The 18,383-nt window shown below is 48.9% G+C and overlaps 1 protein-coding gene across 3 annotated transcripts in view; it reads left to right on the plus strand.

The window, feature by feature from the left end:
- LOC135198441 (uncharacterized) overlaps positions 1 to 18,383 on the plus strand; it is a 211,625-nt gene that overhangs the window by 39,053 nt on the left and 154,189 nt on the right. For all 3 annotated transcript variants that reach the window (XM_064225992.1, XM_064226011.1, XM_064226002.1), the window contains one exon: positions 13,487 to 13,529. In XM_064225992.1, coding sequence (XP_064082062.1) covers positions 13,487 to 13,529 — 43 coding nt within the window. The remainder of the gene's footprint in view (positions 1 to 13,486; positions 13,530 to 18,383) is intronic.

The following is an 18,383-nucleotide window of genomic DNA, read 5'->3' on the forward strand; positions in this document are numbered from 1 at the left end:
CAGCGGCGGGAATGGGTACTACCACCTGGCGCCCACTGCGCTGTGCCGCGAGTTTTGAAATTTCTGTCGGACGTCAGAAAAAATACAGCTAATATATATCTGCCAGGTAAGTATGAACAAACTTAATTGTATAATAACAATAACATTTTGATGGTTTTTTGTTTCTGCTCTAGAATGATAGTAAACCTATTCATTCGTAGAATGGTGTAGGTGGCAACTCAGGCAGAGCACTGCGAGAACGACGAACGTTCTCTGAGTCTGCTGTCACTAATGCCAGTGCTCAGTTCCATCTGATTGTCTGCCATGCGCGGTAGGTTACGTCTCTCTCTCTCTCCTGCGGGATTGACGGACTAACCGTATTTCTACCCTACAATCACGGCCTTAGCCTCGGGTTGAGGGGAATTCTAGCATACGTGACTGAACATCTTCATTTTGTGAGAATTTAAAAAAAAAATAATAATAAATGAATAAATAAATATATATATATGTGTATGTAGTATGTGTGTGTGTGTATAATATATATATATATATATATATATATATATATATGTGTATATATATATATATGTATATATGTATAGATATATATGTGTATATGTATGTGTGTGTGTATGTATATATATATGTATTAGACCTTTTTCGGTTCTGTTTACCGCAAGGTAACAGAATTCTGTCCGAGTCTACAGCGGCATAGCACACATGATTTCCCTCGAAACAAGAATGATGTGCAAGAGATGCAGTCAATTAGCTCGCCGAGACGTCCCTCGCTCGATTATGAGGGGGACTCCTTCCGCTGCCAAATACGACAGCGCCGAGCGTGACGCTCGGCAGGATGCTCGGCTGAACGCTGGCTGGACGCACAACGTAATGCTTCTTCAGACATTCGCCGAGAATCAGAGAATAGTAATGGATCTCAGGAAGGAGACTTTTAGGAAGAAACAAATGAACAATCTTCTACAGATGTCCTTCAGAATTACTCCTGTTTAAGTGAAACGCAGCCTTATTAGGGAAGGAAACATGCTCGGTGAGGGAATGAATGAATTGCAGGGACCATTCCCTCGCTGGAGAAGTTTGTTTTTCCCTGAATAGACTGAAATTCACACACCCTCCAGTTTTTCCTGCAGAAAAACCTTGGAATAGCATACGATTGGATCTAGAAAATGATTCTGAACACTCTCTCATAGTCAAGATTCGTCTATAGGTGATGTCCATGGCTCATAATCTCATAGAATTCGAATCTTGAAAGATTACTTTGTCTTCAGACGACTCCCCCCCGGCGCAGGAGTTGGAACTCTCGGAGGGTCTCGCTCCCTCTGAGGAGAACGAAGACACTATATGTCGCACAGGCGGCCGTCGTCTTTGGTTCCTCGGAGGGGGACGCTTCTCGTCCGTTAGCTCCTTCTGCTTTGCGGTCGTCTCCTGGGCAATTGGAAGACTTTCCGCAGTAAAAGAGAGCTAAGATGTATGATGTATGTCGCACAAGCGGCCTTCATCTTTGGTCTCAGGGAGGGGGACGCTTCACGTCCTCTCTCTTTTCTGCTGTGTTGCGATCTTCACCGGAGAGGACGTCTTCCGATGAGTATGCTTTTGAGCGCTTCGGTTGCTCCAAAGATATATCCTTGGCGGTCCATGTGAGAAGGAGGAGGGCTTCCCCTCGCCCATCGTCTTCTCAAAGGATCAGCCCTTTGCCTGAGAAGGAATGTTCTCCATCGAAAAGGATGATTGTATCTTTGCAACAACAACTTGTTTCGTTGATTGCAGTGAGAAAGGCAAAGCCACATCGCGAGAGGAAGGATGATAGGCTGCCAATCAAGAGTCCAGGCAGTCCCCTTCTCCTTCTCCTCGTTCCGCTCTTTTCGCCAGTTTGATTTTGCCTTGCTCCTTAGATTGTTTCATGCAGCTCTCCAGAGGTTGTCTAGAGAGCACGGTTACCATCTTCCCGAACGTGGGTCAGTTGAGAAGAAGAAGAGGTCTTGGTTCGATGGCTTCGAGCCTCTTTTGAAGAATAGTTTCAACCTGCGGCCCCTCAGTCTCCTCCTTCGCAATTGTTATCTTCGAAGGACGACTGGCTCATTCATGCCTCCACTCAAACGCGGTGTCTGAAGGATTTTCAAACAACTTAATCGTTGGTGAAGTCCCTGGAACTACTGGTGAATTTCGAAAAGTCACATCTGATCCCAACCCAATCCATCGTGTATCTGGGGATTCAGATGGATTCAGTGGCTTTTCGAGCTTTTCCGTCCCAGGGACGTCAGCAGCAAGGCTTAGACAAAGTATCAGCCTTCCTAAGGAAAGATTCGTGCTCGGCGAGGGAATGGATGAGTCTAACTGGGGACCATTTCCTCGCTGGGGAAGTTTGTTTCCTTGGGGAGACTGCACCTCAGACCGTTACAATTTTTTTCTCAAGTACAATTGGAAAGAAACAAGAATCTACACATGATCTTGGAAATTTCAGGAGAGATAAACATCACTTGAAATGTTGGCTAGATCCAGTGTAGCTGTCGGAGGGCGTGTCTCTCAAGCTTCAGAGCCCCGACCTAGTGTTGTTCTCCGACGCGTCCACCACGGGATGGGGAGCATCATTAGGGGGAAAGAAGTGTCAGGCACCTGGAGAGGGGAACAGGTGTCCTGGCACATAAACCTAAAGGAAATGGCAGCCATCTTTTTAGCTCTCCAGTTTTTCCAAGAAAAAGTCTCTCATTGAATAGTCCAAGTCAACTCAGACAACACCACAGCTCTGGCGTACTTTAAGAAGTAGGGATGAACACAGTCTCGGTCCCTTTTTGCTCTGGCAAAGGAGATCTTGCTGTGGGCAAGGGAACTGGAAGTCATGATCCTTACGAAGTTTGTAGCAGGAGCAGAGAACGTCTGGGCAGATCTCCTCAGCAGACGAGGTCAACTTCTGCCAACCGAGCAGACTCTGCATCAGGAGGTATGCCAAGAGCTGTGGGGGTTATGGGGACGTCCGCTCGTGGATATCTTTGCGACGTCCAGAACGAAGAGGCTTCCACTGTACTGCTCCCCAGTACTCGACCCAGCTGCAGTGACGATAGACACACTTCTCTGGGACTGGACGGGGATGGACCTGTACGCCTTTCCCCGTTCAAGATCTTAGGGGAAGTCATGAGAAAGTTTGCGGCGTCGGAAGGGACGAGAATAACTTTGTTCGCCCCGTTCTGGCCTGCGAGAGAGGGTTCACAGAGGTCATGGCCTTCGTAGTAGACTTCCCGAGGACGCTTCCAGTAAGGACAGATCTACTCAGACAGCCCCACTTCGAGAGGTACCACAGAAGCATCTTTGCTCTGAGTCTAACTGCATTCAGACTATCCAAAAGTTGGCCAGAGCGAGAGGCTTTTATACGTCAATGGCGAAAGCTATCGCCAGTACAAGAAGAGCGTTTTCCAACGCAGTGTACCAATCGAAGTGGACAGTCTTCAGGAGTTGGTGCAAGAAGAACGGCATTTCCTCCACCACGACCTCTGTGAGCCAGATTGCTGACTTCCTTTTCTGAGAAGGGATCTAAAACTTGCAGTCTCTACAATCAAGGGTTATAAGAGTGTGCTTTTAGTTGTCTTTAGGCACAGAGGCCTGGACTTGGCGGACAACAGAGACCTTCACGATCTCTTGAGATCTTTCGAAACGATGAAGGTTCAACAACCCAAGTTGCCGTCTTGGAACTTGGATGTAGTTCTGAAGTTCCTCATGTCCAGTTCATTTCGAACCTATGCATGGAAGTGCGAGCTTTTATGAATCTTCTTGGTTCCATAACAATATGTCATAAAGGACATATGAGCTGTCACTTACGGGAGATGCAATTCTGTGTTGACCTCCCATTACACGAAGGATGTCAATTTAACCTACAAGAGATCCTTTTCTCTTGGTTATTCGTGTCTGCGGATACGTTGCTGGGATAGGGAGCCGACACTGATCCTTAACTAGTGAGTTAATTTTTAGTTTGTTCATGAAACTTACCTGTCAGATATATATATAGCTGTATTCTCCGACGTCCGACAGAATTTCAAAACTCCCGGCACACGCAGTGGGCGGCCAGGTGGTTAGTACCCATTCCCGCCGCTGGGAGGCGGATATCAGGAATCATTCCCATTTTCTATTCAGATTTTTCTCTGTCGCCGGTCGGTAAACAACTGTTTACAGACCTCCGCCTAGGATTTTGAAACTTCTTGTGCTAACTTGAGTATTCTGATTGACTTTTGGTTTTGATTTGGCTTGTTGGCTTGGCATACGTGATAGTGGATTTGATTTGGATTTGGCTTTGACTTTTCTTTGATTACGATGTCTGGATCTAGCTCTGCTAGCTTCAGGGTGTGTAAGGTGCATGAATGTAAGGTGAGGTTGCCGAAAGCTTCGGTAGACCCTCATTCAGTGTGCTCGAAATGTCGTAGTCATGTATGTATGTTGAATGATAGATGCATCGAGTGTGAGCAATTGACTGAAATTGAATGGAAGGCATATGATTCTTACGTGAGAAAGCTTGAGCGTGATAGAATCAGGAGGTCTTCCTCTAGGAGTGCTTCTGTGAATAGAAGTCAAGGTAGAATTGTATCTCCATTAAATCCTCCTGTAGATGTAATTCAACCTAATCCTGTTGTATTGCCTCCGAACAATCAGGAAGTGTCTGCAGAAGGGAGCGTATTAGTTACGATCATGGAGTCGATTCGCGCCTTGGAATCTAAAGTGATTGCTCTACAGTCAAATGTGAATTGTGATAAAAGTGTTAGTGCATCTAGTGTTGTGGAAGGGGGGTCAGATCGGTCCCATAATGCCTCTAGGCCTAGGCCCCTGCCGGACTCCCAGGCCTTAGGGAGAGGGCAAGCCGAAAGCCGAAGGAGGGTTACGGGATCTAATGACCGGTCTGATGTCCCTTCGGCAGAAACTGAGGACGAATCTCAGGCTGCCGGTGTTCGTGCACGGGCACGAATACTTAAAGAGTGCTTCTCTTCTTCCGAGACTTCCTCTCCTCGCCGAGGTTGGGACGCTCGGAAGACCTCTCAGGGGGAGAGCAGCAGGGGCGCAAGGTGTCGCACAGGCGGCCGTTGCCCTTGTCGCCCTCTTAAGAGAGGTTTCAGAGAAGAGGACGCTTCACGTCCTTCTGATCATTATGTAGATTCATCACCTGAAGATTTTGAAGCTTTTCTGCCACAGAAAAGGAACAAGACTTCATCAGGGGAGGACTCTTTCGAGGCGTCCAAAGTCGCTCTAAGCATGTTCTGAGTTGAAGGAAAGGGCATCCCCTCGCCCATCTTCCTCGCACAGGATGAGTCCTTCTCCTGATCGAGAACTTTCCCCATCAAGGAAAATGCTTTGGGAAATGCAGAGACAGTTAGCCTCCTATTTTGAGAGAAAGGAGGCAGAAACTAGTCATCGAAGGAAGGATAGGTGGCTGCCTGTTAAGAGGACTAGGCAGTCCCTGGCTCCTCCTCCGCGTTTTTCGGCCTTTGAGTCTCCTCCTAGTAGCCGACGCATTAGAGAACGTGATTACGTTCCTCATGAAAGGGCGTCTAGGAGAGACGAATTGGACAGAGACGTGAGTTGTCGCACAGGCGGCTGGCGTCTTTGTCAAAAACAAGGCCGAGGAACGCTCAAGGCAATCCATAATCGGAATGTTCAAGCTTTTGCATTGTTGATGATCACCCGGCTCGGCTCGTTTTAAGCAACGAAGCGCTTACACCAGGACGCTCGAGAAGACACTTTTCAAGACGCGCGGAATGCTCGCCAAGATGCTCCAGCTGACGCTGTTCAGGACGCACGGCGTCCTACACATCATGACGCTCAGCGAGACGCTGTTCAGGACGCACGGCGTCCTACACATCAGGATGCTCTGCAGGCTGCAGGACGCTTCTCAGAACGCGCGGCGCCTTGCATATCGGGACGCTTTCCAGGACGATCAACAGTTGAGTCCGAAGCGTCAGGATGTTTCTCATGTTAAAGTGTCGAAGTCATCGCGATCTTTGAAGGGCGCTGATGACCGAGAGAAGGATTCGTCTAGTGATCGCTGCCCTACTGATGATGACGAACCAAATGCGTCAGCGTCGTCAGACTATAAGACGTTGAACGGATTTACTTAAGAAAGTTCCCAGACAATTTCAAGCGCCCGTTCCTTGCTCTCCACCTTCACGATTTGCCTCATCGAAGGCCAGGAAGGCCCCTGGCTTCGTTAAGATGGCCACTTCGCTCTCTGCGAAGAGAGCGTTTAAGAGAGTCCAGGATTGGATGGATTCAAGGAAGGTTAAGGGAAGACTTCGTTTGCACTTCCTCCATCTAGACTGAAAGGGAGAGCTGGGATCTGGTACGAAACAGGAGAAGAAGCAGGATTGAAAGCACCGTCTTCTTCTCAAGGAGATTTCGCCAATTTGGTGGACGCTCCAAGGAGGTCTTATTTGTCATCGGCTAAGGTTTCCTGGACAATGACGGAGACTGATCATCACCTCAAGGGGTTATTTAAGACGCTAGAGGTGTTTAACTTTTTAGATTGGTGCCTCGGGGCTTTGGATGTACAATCGAGGAGTCAAGACTCGATTTTGCTGGAAGAGCTTTCGAGTGTATTAGCTTGTATGGATAGAGCAGTAAGGGATGGCTCTTGATGAGTTTAGCATCTCATTTTTGCTACAGGTCTGCTAAAGAAGAGAGCTCTCTATTGTAGCTTTGCGGCGAAAGCAGTTTCTCCCGCTCAGAAAGCGGAGTTATTATTCGCCCCTTCTCTACGCACCTATTTTCCGCAGTCCATGATTAAGGATCTGTCGGTAAACTTGCAAGAAAAAGCAACAAGGGACCTCTTGACTCAATCGTTCCAGGACGACCTACTCCTCAGGCTTCTACTTCAACAGCTCCAGCACCCAAGAAGAAATTTAAGCCCTTTCCGTGGAGCACCTTCCTTCCTTTAGAGGTTCTTCGAGAGGAAGGGGGTCCTTCAGAGGTAAGATCTCTTCTATCAAGAAGGAAAAAAAAAATTGACGTTTCTGCCCTTCAGGCACCTGTAGGTGCGAGACTCACCTTATTTGCTCAGGCATGGAGGACGATAGGGGCGGACACCTGGACCCTAGATGTGATCGAGAGAGGATACAAGATCCCTTTCCTCTCTGCGCCTCCTTTGAGCACGAAGCCGATAGACCTGTCGCCCGCATACCAGTCAGAGAAGCAACAGATCTTACTCGACCTTCTAGATCAAATGTTGGAAAAGAAGGCCTTAGAGGGAAGTCCTGATGCTGGATTCCCCAGGCTTCTACAACAGGTTATTCCTGGTTCCGAAGCAGTCTGGGGGATGGAGACCTGTCCTAGATGTCAGCAGACTGAAACATTTTTGTAAAGAAAGAAAAATTCAGGATGGAAACTTCTCAGTCTGTGCTAGGGGCCTTGAGACCAGGGGATTGGATGGTGTCATTGGACCTTCAAGACGCTTATTTCCACGTCCCGATCCATCCCCAATCAAGGAAGTTCCTGAGGTTCGTCTTAAAAGGGCAGGTCTTCCAGTTCAGGGCTCTGTGCTTCGGTCTGAGTACGGCACCGATGGTTTTTACTTTCCTCATGCGGAATGTGGCGAAATGGCTTCACCTATCGAAGATAAGAGTCTCGCTCTACCTGGACGACTGGCTAATCAAGTCGCCTTCGAAGTCAAGGTGCCTGGAGGACCTTCAGACGACATTACAGCTGACGAAGGCCCTGGGCCTTATAGTAAATTACGAGAAGTCCCATCTGATCCCCACGCAGTCCATCGTGTATCTGGGGATTCAGATGGATTCAGCGGCTTTTCAAGCTTTTCCATCAAAGGAACGTCAGCAGAGATGCTTAGAGAAAGTGTTAGCCTTCTTAGGGAAAGAAACATGCTCGGCGAAGGAATGGACGAGTCGGCTGGGAACCATTTCTTCGCTGGAGAAGTTTGTTTCCCTGGGGAGGTTGCACCTCAGGCCACTCCAGTTTTTTATGGCAGAAAACTGGAAAGACAAAAAGAATCTAGACTCGACTTTGATTATCTCAAAAGCGGTCAAGGATCAACTAAAGTGGTGGCAAGATCCGACCAAACTCTCGGAAGGAATGTCCCTCAAGCTTTTGAGCCCCGACCTAGTGTTGTTCTCAGACGCCTCCATGGTGGGCTGGGGAGCAACACTAGGAAAGGAGGAAGTGTCAGGCCTCTGGAGAGGGGAACAGAGGTCCTGGCACGTAAACTTAAAAGAATTGGAGGCTATTCGGTTGGCTCTTCAGTTCTTCGAAGAACGATTGGTGGGCCGAGTTGTCCAGATCAACTCGGACAACACTACGGCTCTCGCTTACATCAAAAAGCAGGGGGGGACACACTCTCGATCACTGTTCATGATAGCGAGAGACATCCTTCTATGGGCGAAAGCTCGAAACATAGTGATCCTGACAAGGTTCATTTCAGGAATTCAAAATGTTTGAGCGGATCTTTTAAGCCGTCAACATCAGATGCTTCCCACAGAATGGACCCTACATCTAGAAGTTTGTCAAGAGCTATGGAAGTTGTGGGGACGGCCACTAGTCGACCTCTTCGCAACCTCGAAAACGAAGAGGCTTCCGATTTATTGCTCTCTAGTTCTCGATCCGGAAGCAATAGCGGTAGATGCCATCCTATGGGACTGGACGGGGATGGATGTGTACGCCTTTCCCCCGTTCAAACTCTTAGGAGAGGTAACAAGGAAGTTTGCGGCGTCGCCAGGAGCGAGAATGACTCTGATCGCCCCCTTTTGGCCCTCAAGCGATTGGTTCACGGAGGTCATGTCTCTTATGAGGTAGGACTTTTCCGAGAAACCACTTTGCCAGAGAAAGAGTCGATCTTCTCCAAAACAGCCCCACTTCGAAAGAGGTACCACGGAAAAACCTCTCCGCTCTGAGTTTGACTGCGTTCAGACTATCAAGAAGTTGGCCAGAGCGAGAGGTTTTTCAAGATCAGTGGCAGAGGCTATTGCCAATGCGAGAAGAGCTTCCTCTTGAGCAGTTTATCAGTCGAAGTGGGCTGTCTTCAGGAGATGGTGTAGGAAGAAAGGTATTTCCTCCTCCACGACCTCTGTGAACCAAATCGCTGAGTTTCTACTGCATTTGAGAAATGTGGACAAACTAGCAGTGCCCACAATAAAAGGATACAAGAGTATGCTGTCAGCTGTCTTCCACCACAGAGGATTAGACCTGACAAATGATAAAGATCTTCACGATCTTTTGAGATCGTTTGAGACAACCAAAGTACTACAACCGAAGGTTCCATCATGGAACCTTGATGTAGTTCTAAGGTTCTTGATGTCGGCTCCCTTTGAACCTCTGCATGCTGCCTCATTGAGAGAGACTACTAGAAAGGCGATTTTCCTAACTGCTCTTGCCATGGCAAAGAGAGTTAGTGAAATTCAGGCAATTAGTAAAGATGTGGGTTTCAGAGGACACAGTGCAGTGTGCTCCTTGGATCCTAATTTCTTAGCGAAGAATGAGAACCCATCTAACCCCTGGCCAAAAACCTTTGAAATCAAGGGGTTAACAGAGTTCATCGGACAAGAGCCAGAGAGAGTCCTGTGCCCTGTCAGGGCTCTCAAATTTTACATGCAAAAGACCAAAGATTGTCGGGGGCCTTCTGAGAACTTATGGTGTTCTGTTAAGAGACCCGACTTTCCTATGGTGTTCTGTTAAGAGACCCGACTTTCCTATTTCGAAGAATGCACTGGCATTCTTTTTACGGAGCACCATCAGGGAGGCCCATGCGTCCTGCTCGGATGGTGATATGAAGCTTTTGAAAATAAAAGCCCATGAAGTGAGAGCTGTTGCGACTTCATGCATTTTCGAAAGAATATGGCACTTAATGATATCATTAGCGCTACTTTTTTGGCGAAGCAACTCTGTGTTTGCTTCACATTACCTGCGGGATGTGAAGACGGCATATGAGAATGCGAGTCGCTAGGACCATACATATCCGCAGAAATGGTGTTGGGGGCAGGGAGCAGCACAAAATACTATCCTATAGAAAAGGGGTAGGTGTGCTTTTTAATTTTGGTGTTGGTTTATGGTTGAAGGGTTGGTTGCTTGAGGCGCTTTCCCTTTCTTTAGCCTAGAAGTTATGGGACTAACTTCGATAGGTTAGGTCAGGTGGTGGTTTTTAGCTTAGTTGCCCTCACAGTATGGTCAATATGGTCTAGTCACATTGTGGTCACGCCCCCGTTGACAGATCATCTAGAGCGCACCAACTACACAGGTCACTACCTTGTTGGCAACTCTAGTAAAGCAAAAGCAGACTTCGGTGACAGTAATCAAGAAGTCAGCTATGCTAACAGGTAAGGAATCAAGATGTCAATCATCTGCACTTGAGGTGTTTCCTAAATCCTTCTATTCTGTCCCTTCCCACCTCCAATGGTGGGATTATGCTATATATATATATCTGACAGGTAAGTTTCATGAACAAAATGTTATTGTTATGATACAATAAAGTTTGTTCATACTTACCTGGCAGATATATATAATTAAAGTACCCACCCACCTCCCCTCAGGGGACAGTGGTATGAAAAATCTGAATAGAAAATGGGAATGATTCCTGATATCCGCCTCCCAGCGGCGGGAATGGGTACTAACCACCTGGCCGCCCACTGCGTGTGCCGGGAGTTTTGAAATTCTGTCGGACGTCGGAGAATACAGCTATATATATATCTGCCAGGTAAGTATGAACAAACTTTATTGTATCATAACAATAACATTTTAACTTAGTGATTTTTATTGGGGTTTTTGAAAAGAGTTTGGGGATAACTTTTCAAATTAAGCGCTAACCCTCGTGTTAGGATCAGGTGATCGGGATCAGTGTTGTGCTCCTTAATTATGCTAATAGGCATAGGTATATGGTCATATGAGTGGATTAGCACCCATTGACAAATGCCAGTTAGGCTCTGCCGAGTATGTGGATAAGACCCCATCGGCAGACCCACAAGAACTCTTACCCATAGGTCACATCCTCGCTGAGGCTCTTGAGACACAGCAGACTCCTAAGCAATAGCTAGGAAGTCAACCCTCCGTCTGAAAAGATAGGAACCAAGGTTTATAAGAGGTCCTTCTGATAACTTGTGGTGTTCGGTCAGGAAGCCAAGGTTACCAATGTCAAAGAATGCTTTGGCTTTTTTCTTGAGGGACACCATCAAGGAAGTGCATTCATCCTGTCAAGACAGTGATATTAAAGTGTTGAAGGTGAATGCGCATGAACTGAGGGCTATTTCTACGTCGGTAGCCTTCCAAAAGAACATGGCACTCAATGACATCTTGAATGCCACATTTTGGCGTAGTAATTCAGTGTTTGCCTCTCACTACCTTCGGGAGGTGAGGATTACATACGAGAACTGCTACTCTTTGGGCCCATATGTTGCAGCAGACACTATATTGGGGACAGAGAGTAGCACTCTTCCTATCATTTAGAAAATAATATGTTAGTTTGACTTTTTAATTTTTTATTTATTTTTATTTGTTTTTATTATGTTTATGTAGGTGTTTAGTTTTTTGTGGTCTTGGGTCTTGGGTAGGCCGCCTTAGGCGGACTTCCCTCCATTAGCCTTGGTTATACGAAGTTTAACCAGATAGGCTAGGTCAGGTGGTAATGTTTTTGCTTCGCCCTCATAGTAGGGTAAAATGTTTTTGTCACAGTGTGGTCACGCCCCCGTTGACAAATCGTCTGGAGCGCACCAGCTACATAGGTCACGTCCTTGCTGGCACCTCCAGTGAAGCATTAACAGCATTCGGTGTCTAAACAACACCTATATGATCTGTCACATTGTGGTCACGCTCCCCGTGACAGTTCATTAGACGCACCAGCTACACAGGTCATGTCCTTGCTGGCACCTCTAGGAATGCAGTACCGAAATTGGAGGTCTATAATATAGGATCTAGTTGCATTGTGGTCACGCCCCCGTTGACAGATCCTCTAGAACTCAACAGCTTCACAGGAGCTGGAGTCTCTAGTAAAGCAGAAGCAGACTTGGGTGACGGTACTCACGAAGTCAGCTATGCTAACAGTTAAGGAACCAAAATATCAATCATATATATAAAATTGTTTCCCAAAATCGAATCTGTCTCCCCCTTCCTCCAAAGGTGGGATTCAGCTATACATATATATATCTGGCAGGTAAGATTCATGAACAAAATGATATTGTTATGATACAATAAAGTTTGTTCATACTTACCTGGCAGATATATATTAATCAAAGTGCCCCACCCACCTCCCCTCAGGAGGACAGTTTGGCACTAGAAAAATCTGATAGAAAATGGGAATGGTTCCTTACGCCCGCCTTCCAGCGGCGGGAATGGGTACTACCACCTGGCCAACCACTGCGTGTGCCGGGAGTTTTGAAATTCTGTCGGACTTCGGAGAATATAGCTATATATATATCTGCCAGGTAAGTATGAACAAACTTTATTGTATCATAACAATATCATTTTTATTATAAAAACAATTTTTTTGATAAAAATTTCATATTTATCATGCAAAAAACATACATCTCAATGAGAGAGAATTATTTTTTTAATTAGTATTTAATATAATTTGATCTTATTAGTAGACTCAATACATTATTAATCAGTATTAATACTTGAAAATTAGTAAATCAGTTTTGTATCATAAAAATGTATTGAGTCAAAAATAACATCAAAATACACTAATTACAGGCAGTCCCCAGTTATCGGCGGGAGTTCCATTCTTGGCGAGCTGCTGATAAGTGAAAACCACCATTAACTGAAACTGCTATTTATGGTGCCAATAAGAAGTTTATGGCACCATAATTCTATTATTGGCATTGATAACTGGAATGTGACACGTTATGGCTCCTAAAAATCATAGATTTTATGGCGCTTGTTTGAATCACTGATAACAGGGGGGGAGGGGTGCCTGTAGTTATATCTATCGACAGAGAAAACCACGAATGAACAAGTCCTCTTGCAAATAATTTTTAGATAGGTCCCACAAAAAAATTGTGAATCTCGAGAATGCAAATAAGGGGTGTTGACTGTACTTAGTAAGTATATTTGAAATATGAAAATATTATATTTGTTCATACACACAAGCTGTCCCCAGGGGTTCCATTCTGACTGCCTGATGATAAGCGAAAATTGTTGATAACCGAAAACCGGTGATTTATAGCACCAATAGCTGATTAATGGCGCCTCTTGTAGGTATATATCAGTGCTGATAAGTGGAAATTGGCACATAACTGAGTCTGCCAATATATGGGGACTCCCTCCCTGTACGAACCTTTGTTCTGTACTATATTGAAGTTAAATTCTACCGCTACATAATAAACTTCAGGTTTTTCTGTTATAAAAAAAATACAGATTACTTTTAGAATATGCCATTTGTTCCTAACATACAAACCTGGAACGATATAGGATTTAGCTTCTATGTAGAGAATTTCAAGTTGGAATGTTAGAAAAAATATAGATTACATTTAAAATGCACTATTATTTTATTTTTAAGCCTGATTGTATTTTTTGCTGTATTGTTTTTCAGACATGAAGGGCAACATAGCCGAAGGCGTAGGCGACAGTCATCAGTAAGTTATGCGGCCCTTGGCTTCTAAGTATATTGTATGGGTGGTGTTTATTATGACTAACAGTATTTTATATAATCATTTAATACTAACTACTACAGAATAACATGGTGCTTCTTTATGAAATTTTCTAACTGCCCTTCAACTTTGGTGCTTAATGCAGCCTTCTCCCAGTCCCAACATAGAATAGATAAAAAGTGCATTTGTTCCGATACGTAATACAAACCATCGGTCCTTTAACAATAGGAAGTAGCTAGCGGCAGCTGGAACGGTCGTAAGCTTCGAACAAGGGGAGAACGGTAGTTAACTGCTTGTCCGATCGACTGGGAGGTAAACAAATCACTTTTGCTTTCGGCCGTGTGAGGATAGGACGTGCTCGTCATCGCTCTGCCCGCTTTGTCGTTTGCTTTGAGTATCAGCCCTCTTTTTCCTAGTGTGTTTGAGAGTGTAGGCTTGTAAGTACATTTACATTTCTTTTTTCATTGTAATAATGAGTGATCAAGAAATGGAGATTTCGCCGCGCCCCCCAGTCGCCCGTAGAGTGTGTCCCGGGCTGGAGGGGCGTAAATGCGGCGGATTCAGATCATTTGTGGATGTGGATCCACACGAGGTTTGTACTCGGTGTCGGGGGCGAGAATGCTCCCGCACCGAGCCATGTGTAACATGTATGAATTGGTCCGAGGCGCAGTGGGTGCTGTACGAGGGCAGGAAGAGACTTAGGCCGCCAAAGAAGTCATCGGAAAGTCCAGTGACTCCTTTGGTAACGGACACTTCGTCTTCTTTCCTGCCCCCCGGCCAGCCCCCACGTTTCGCGCCTTCCCCTGCGGGGGGGTAGCGGAGTCCTTCTCCTCTCTCGATCCGTCGAGTGTGGAGGAGGGCGCCCGCTACCCGGACGTCCAGTTGTATTCGGGGTCTTCCGTCCGCTCTGGGTGGGGTTCTTCTCCCCCCAGGCGCGAAGGAAACCCCTCTAACTAACCCGACTGTGCTTCCGCAGCGGTGTGCCATCAGTGAAGGACGACCTGGGACAGGTGTGGGAGTCGCTGGGACTGCAGGGAGTGCCTAGTATACAGGGGTTGATTCAGCGGTTGGCGGGGTCGGCAGTGGTCACTCATGGTACGGTAACCACTACCACTACCACAATATCTACACCAGCTTATGATATGCCACCGCACTTGGTGTATACACCACATGTAATGACGGTGACACCCACGGCTGCAATACACAAACCGATTACTGCCGTACCAAAGAGGACGTGCCACCGCCACCTGGGTTCTTTGTGTTGCCGACCCCGGACTTCCGCTGCCCCAAGAGTACCCCCGACCCCCTGGACCTGCCGCCAGTGCCGAGAATGACGGTAGCTGCCGCACAGGTACGCCTGGCTCTCCTGCGGTACCTGCCGTGCCTGCCGTACCTGTTGCTGTCCCTGCTGCTCCTTCCCTTTCAGATATGTGCATGCTGTTCCTGCTGTTCCTGCTGTTCCTGGACCTGTTCCTGTTGTTCCTGCTGTTGGTGGTGCTGTCACAGTCTCAGGTCTTTCCGGACAGGTGCAGTCGGGCCCTGTTGCTTCGGCAACTGCCCCGGCTCCCTCCTGGATGGAAGACCTGACGTCTGTCCTGCGGAGCCTGGCGAAGAAGAAGAGGAAGAAGAGGAAGGTGTCGTCGTCGTCTTCGTCGTCTTCTGTTTTCTTTCTCGTCGTCTGCTGCCTCCTCTTCCCCTTCGACTTCTAAGGCTAAACAGCCGAAAGAGAAGAAGGCTTGCCTCCTCCCCCCCTAAGAAGACTCCTTCGGGATCTTCTAAGGGCCCGTCTCGCTCAGGCGAGTCGGGGAGCTCTTCTGCTGGGTCCTCCTGTTCCTCGGGAACGGGGCCCGTCTCTTCCTCTGCAAAGAAGAAGACGACGGGGACCAGAGGTGTACCAGCCTCGGCTGGTACGTCCTCACCTGGTGTTAGCGGTTCTGCCGCTAAACCAGGTTCCGTCTCGGCCGCTTCTCGTTCGCGAGAAGTACCGAGTGGACGCTCTTCCACGGAGACCGTCCAGCCAAAGTCTTGCGTCCGAGCTCGCTCGCCGTCAAGACAGCGGCGCGGAGCAGAAGACTGGCGAGAGTCGTGCGCACGACTCTCGCCAGGCCAGTGGACGCTCTCGCAGCGATCAACTGGAACTTGCTCGGGCGTGGTTTTTTGACGTGACGGTCCCGCTGACCAGCCACGGGTTGAGGCGAGGAAGGGGTCAAAAAAAAAAAACCCCGCGGCCGTCGGTACCAGCCACGGCTGGTACCAGCGGCTGACGCGAGCGCCGAGAGGACGCTGGCCGGTCTCGCCGCGACAGAGAGCCTAGCAGGTCACCTGACCGCCGCTCCCATAGGGACCGGGCGGAGACGGTGACCAGCAACAGCTCGCCTGACGCTAGAGATCAGTCTCGACGTTCTCAGCCGAGCCTCTCGCCCCAGGCGAGCGGCAAGGCTAGGCCTGCTGCTCGATCGCCACCGCAGGTTGACGATCAGCAGCAGCCCTCCACGCACGCTGGTCCTGCCAGCGAGCGAGGGGGGAGCGTCAGGTCTGCCTCTCCCGTACCTTCAACCTCCTCGGGCTATACCGGGAGGAGCGATTTGGGTACCGAGGAGTGATCACGAGAGGTGCGCCGCTCGTGACCCCGCTATGACGCCGTATGGCTCAGGCACGGTTTTAGGACCGACCAGAACATACGCACAAGTAGTTGGAGGTGACCGTCAGGGGTCTGCCGCTGTTCCTCCTTCTGAAGGAGGAGTATCGCGGGACCTGTTCTTGCTGGAGGGACTGGACGGTCCTACTCCACAAGACGCAGTAACTCCCGAGATACAGAGGAACTTTGCAGAGGTCATTAAGCTGAATTCGTCAGCATAATGACCTTGCGAAGGATCGCCGCTACCACCGGCCAGAGCCCACGTCCCGGCTCGAATCATTTTGGGGTCCCAAGAGGGAACCCAAAATGATGGTGGGGTTACCGCGATCAGAGCTTGCAGACTCAGTCCTGGATCAAGTTGAGAATCTCGTCTCAGGACGGGAGGATTCGCTGAAATCTGGACGGTCTTCTAAGCTGCTTCCTCCCCCTCTACAGCGTCAGAGGCGATTCTACGTGCCTTCGGAAGACCCGATACTGCCTAAACAGGTTAACCCGGAGTTAGCGAGGCTGACTCCAGGTGTGTCCCTGCAGCAGCTCCTGTCGGAGAACCTCTGGTTCTCGCAGCAGGAGGCACTTGCCCTGGAATCTACCGCTATGGCAGCGTTCCAGGCAGTCTCTTGGTTGGATTTGTGGTCCCTCACAATATCCAAAGTACGCGGCCGGCTCGGGAGTTCTGCTCTCGAAGACGACGCTTCTTTCAGGAGACTGTGCCAGTCTGGAGGAAGAGCGATCTCTTACCTCGCCCATCAGACTGCTAACCTGTGGGCCAACTTGGTTCTTCGACGTAGGGACGCAGTCCTTACCCGAGTGACCAAGGGGGCCGGGCGTGAGGCGGCACTCGGGCTTCGCAATGGACCCATTAGGAGTTCCCCAGCTCTCTTTCCCGGAGAGATGGTGGACGCTGCGGTGGAAAGGCGGCGCACTGATGACAGTGACCGCTTAGTTCACCAGGCAGTCTCGAAGGTTACTGGGCAATCTCGAGCGACTGCGGCCAAGCCAAAGAGCTTGGCTAGCGCTTCCACGGCGGCGAAGACGGTTGCACCGTCCAAGCCCCGTGTGAAGACTCCTGCTGTTTCGACGTCTGCTAGAGGAGGCCGTAATCAGCCCTCCTCCCAACCCTCCTTTCCCCGAGGAGGTGGTGGGAAGAAGTCGAAACGAGGAGGGAAACGCTAGGGACGGCGTTCCCCCTCACCTGCTGCCGGAAGTGGGGGGGTGCCTGGCGAGCCATTGGGCGACTTGGCAGCGCTACGGCGCCGAGAACTGGATAGTAGACGTCCTTCGGGAGGGATATCTACTACCCTTCGAGTCTCGGCCCCCCTCATCTCCAAACCGGTCCATCTACAGACCTATGTCCGGGGATCAGCAAAGGACAACGCTCTTCGACAGGAGATCAAGACCATGCTGGCGAAACGGGCTGTAGAAATCGTGGAGGACCAGTCACCGGGCTTTTACAGCCGCCTCTTCCTAGTGGAGAAGGCATCGGGGGGGCTGGCGTCCGGTGATAGACCTCTCTCCCCTGAACCGCTTCGTTCGCACGACGACGGTTCACGATGGAGTCGGCACGCTCGGTGCTCGACTCGATCAGGGGAACGATTTCATGCTTTCAGTGGACTTGAAGGACGCGTATTTTCAAATACCCATCCATCAGTCCTCCAGAAAGTACCTCCGCTCATCTTCGACGGGACGGTGTACCAATTCAGGGCACTTTGTTTCGGTCTCTCAACCGCCCCACAGGTGTTCACGCGAGTGTTCACTCTGGTGTCAGCTTGGGCCCATTCGCACGGGATACGTCTTCTGAGGTATCTCGACGATTGGCTAGGTCCTGGCGAGCTCCCGCTCGCAGTTGCTACAGGACAGAGATCGACTCCTCAAGTTTTGTCGCGATTCTGGGGATCGTGATAAACTACGAGAAGTCCGATCTCGAACCCAAGCAGAAGATGAAGTACCTGGGTATGCTGATAGACACGGTAGCAGGGCAGGTCTTTCCCGCAGACTTGCGTATCAGCAAATTCAGGGAGGCAGCCGGCCGGTTCCTGTCTCGGCAGGAACAGGCAGCACAGCAATGGCAAGTCGTGATCGGCCATCTGTCGTCACTCGAGAAGTTAGTCCCTCACGGGCGTCTTCACCTGCGGTCTCTCCAGTGGAGGCTAAGGGAGAGTTGGTCTCAGGCCAAGGATCCTCCTTACTTTCCCGTGGCTCTC

This window comes from Macrobrachium nipponense, chromosome 23 (assembly GCF_015104395.2).
Source record: "Macrobrachium nipponense isolate FS-2020 chromosome 23, ASM1510439v2, whole genome shotgun sequence".
NCBI lineage: Eukaryota > Metazoa > Arthropoda > Malacostraca > Decapoda > Palaemonidae > Macrobrachium > Macrobrachium nipponense.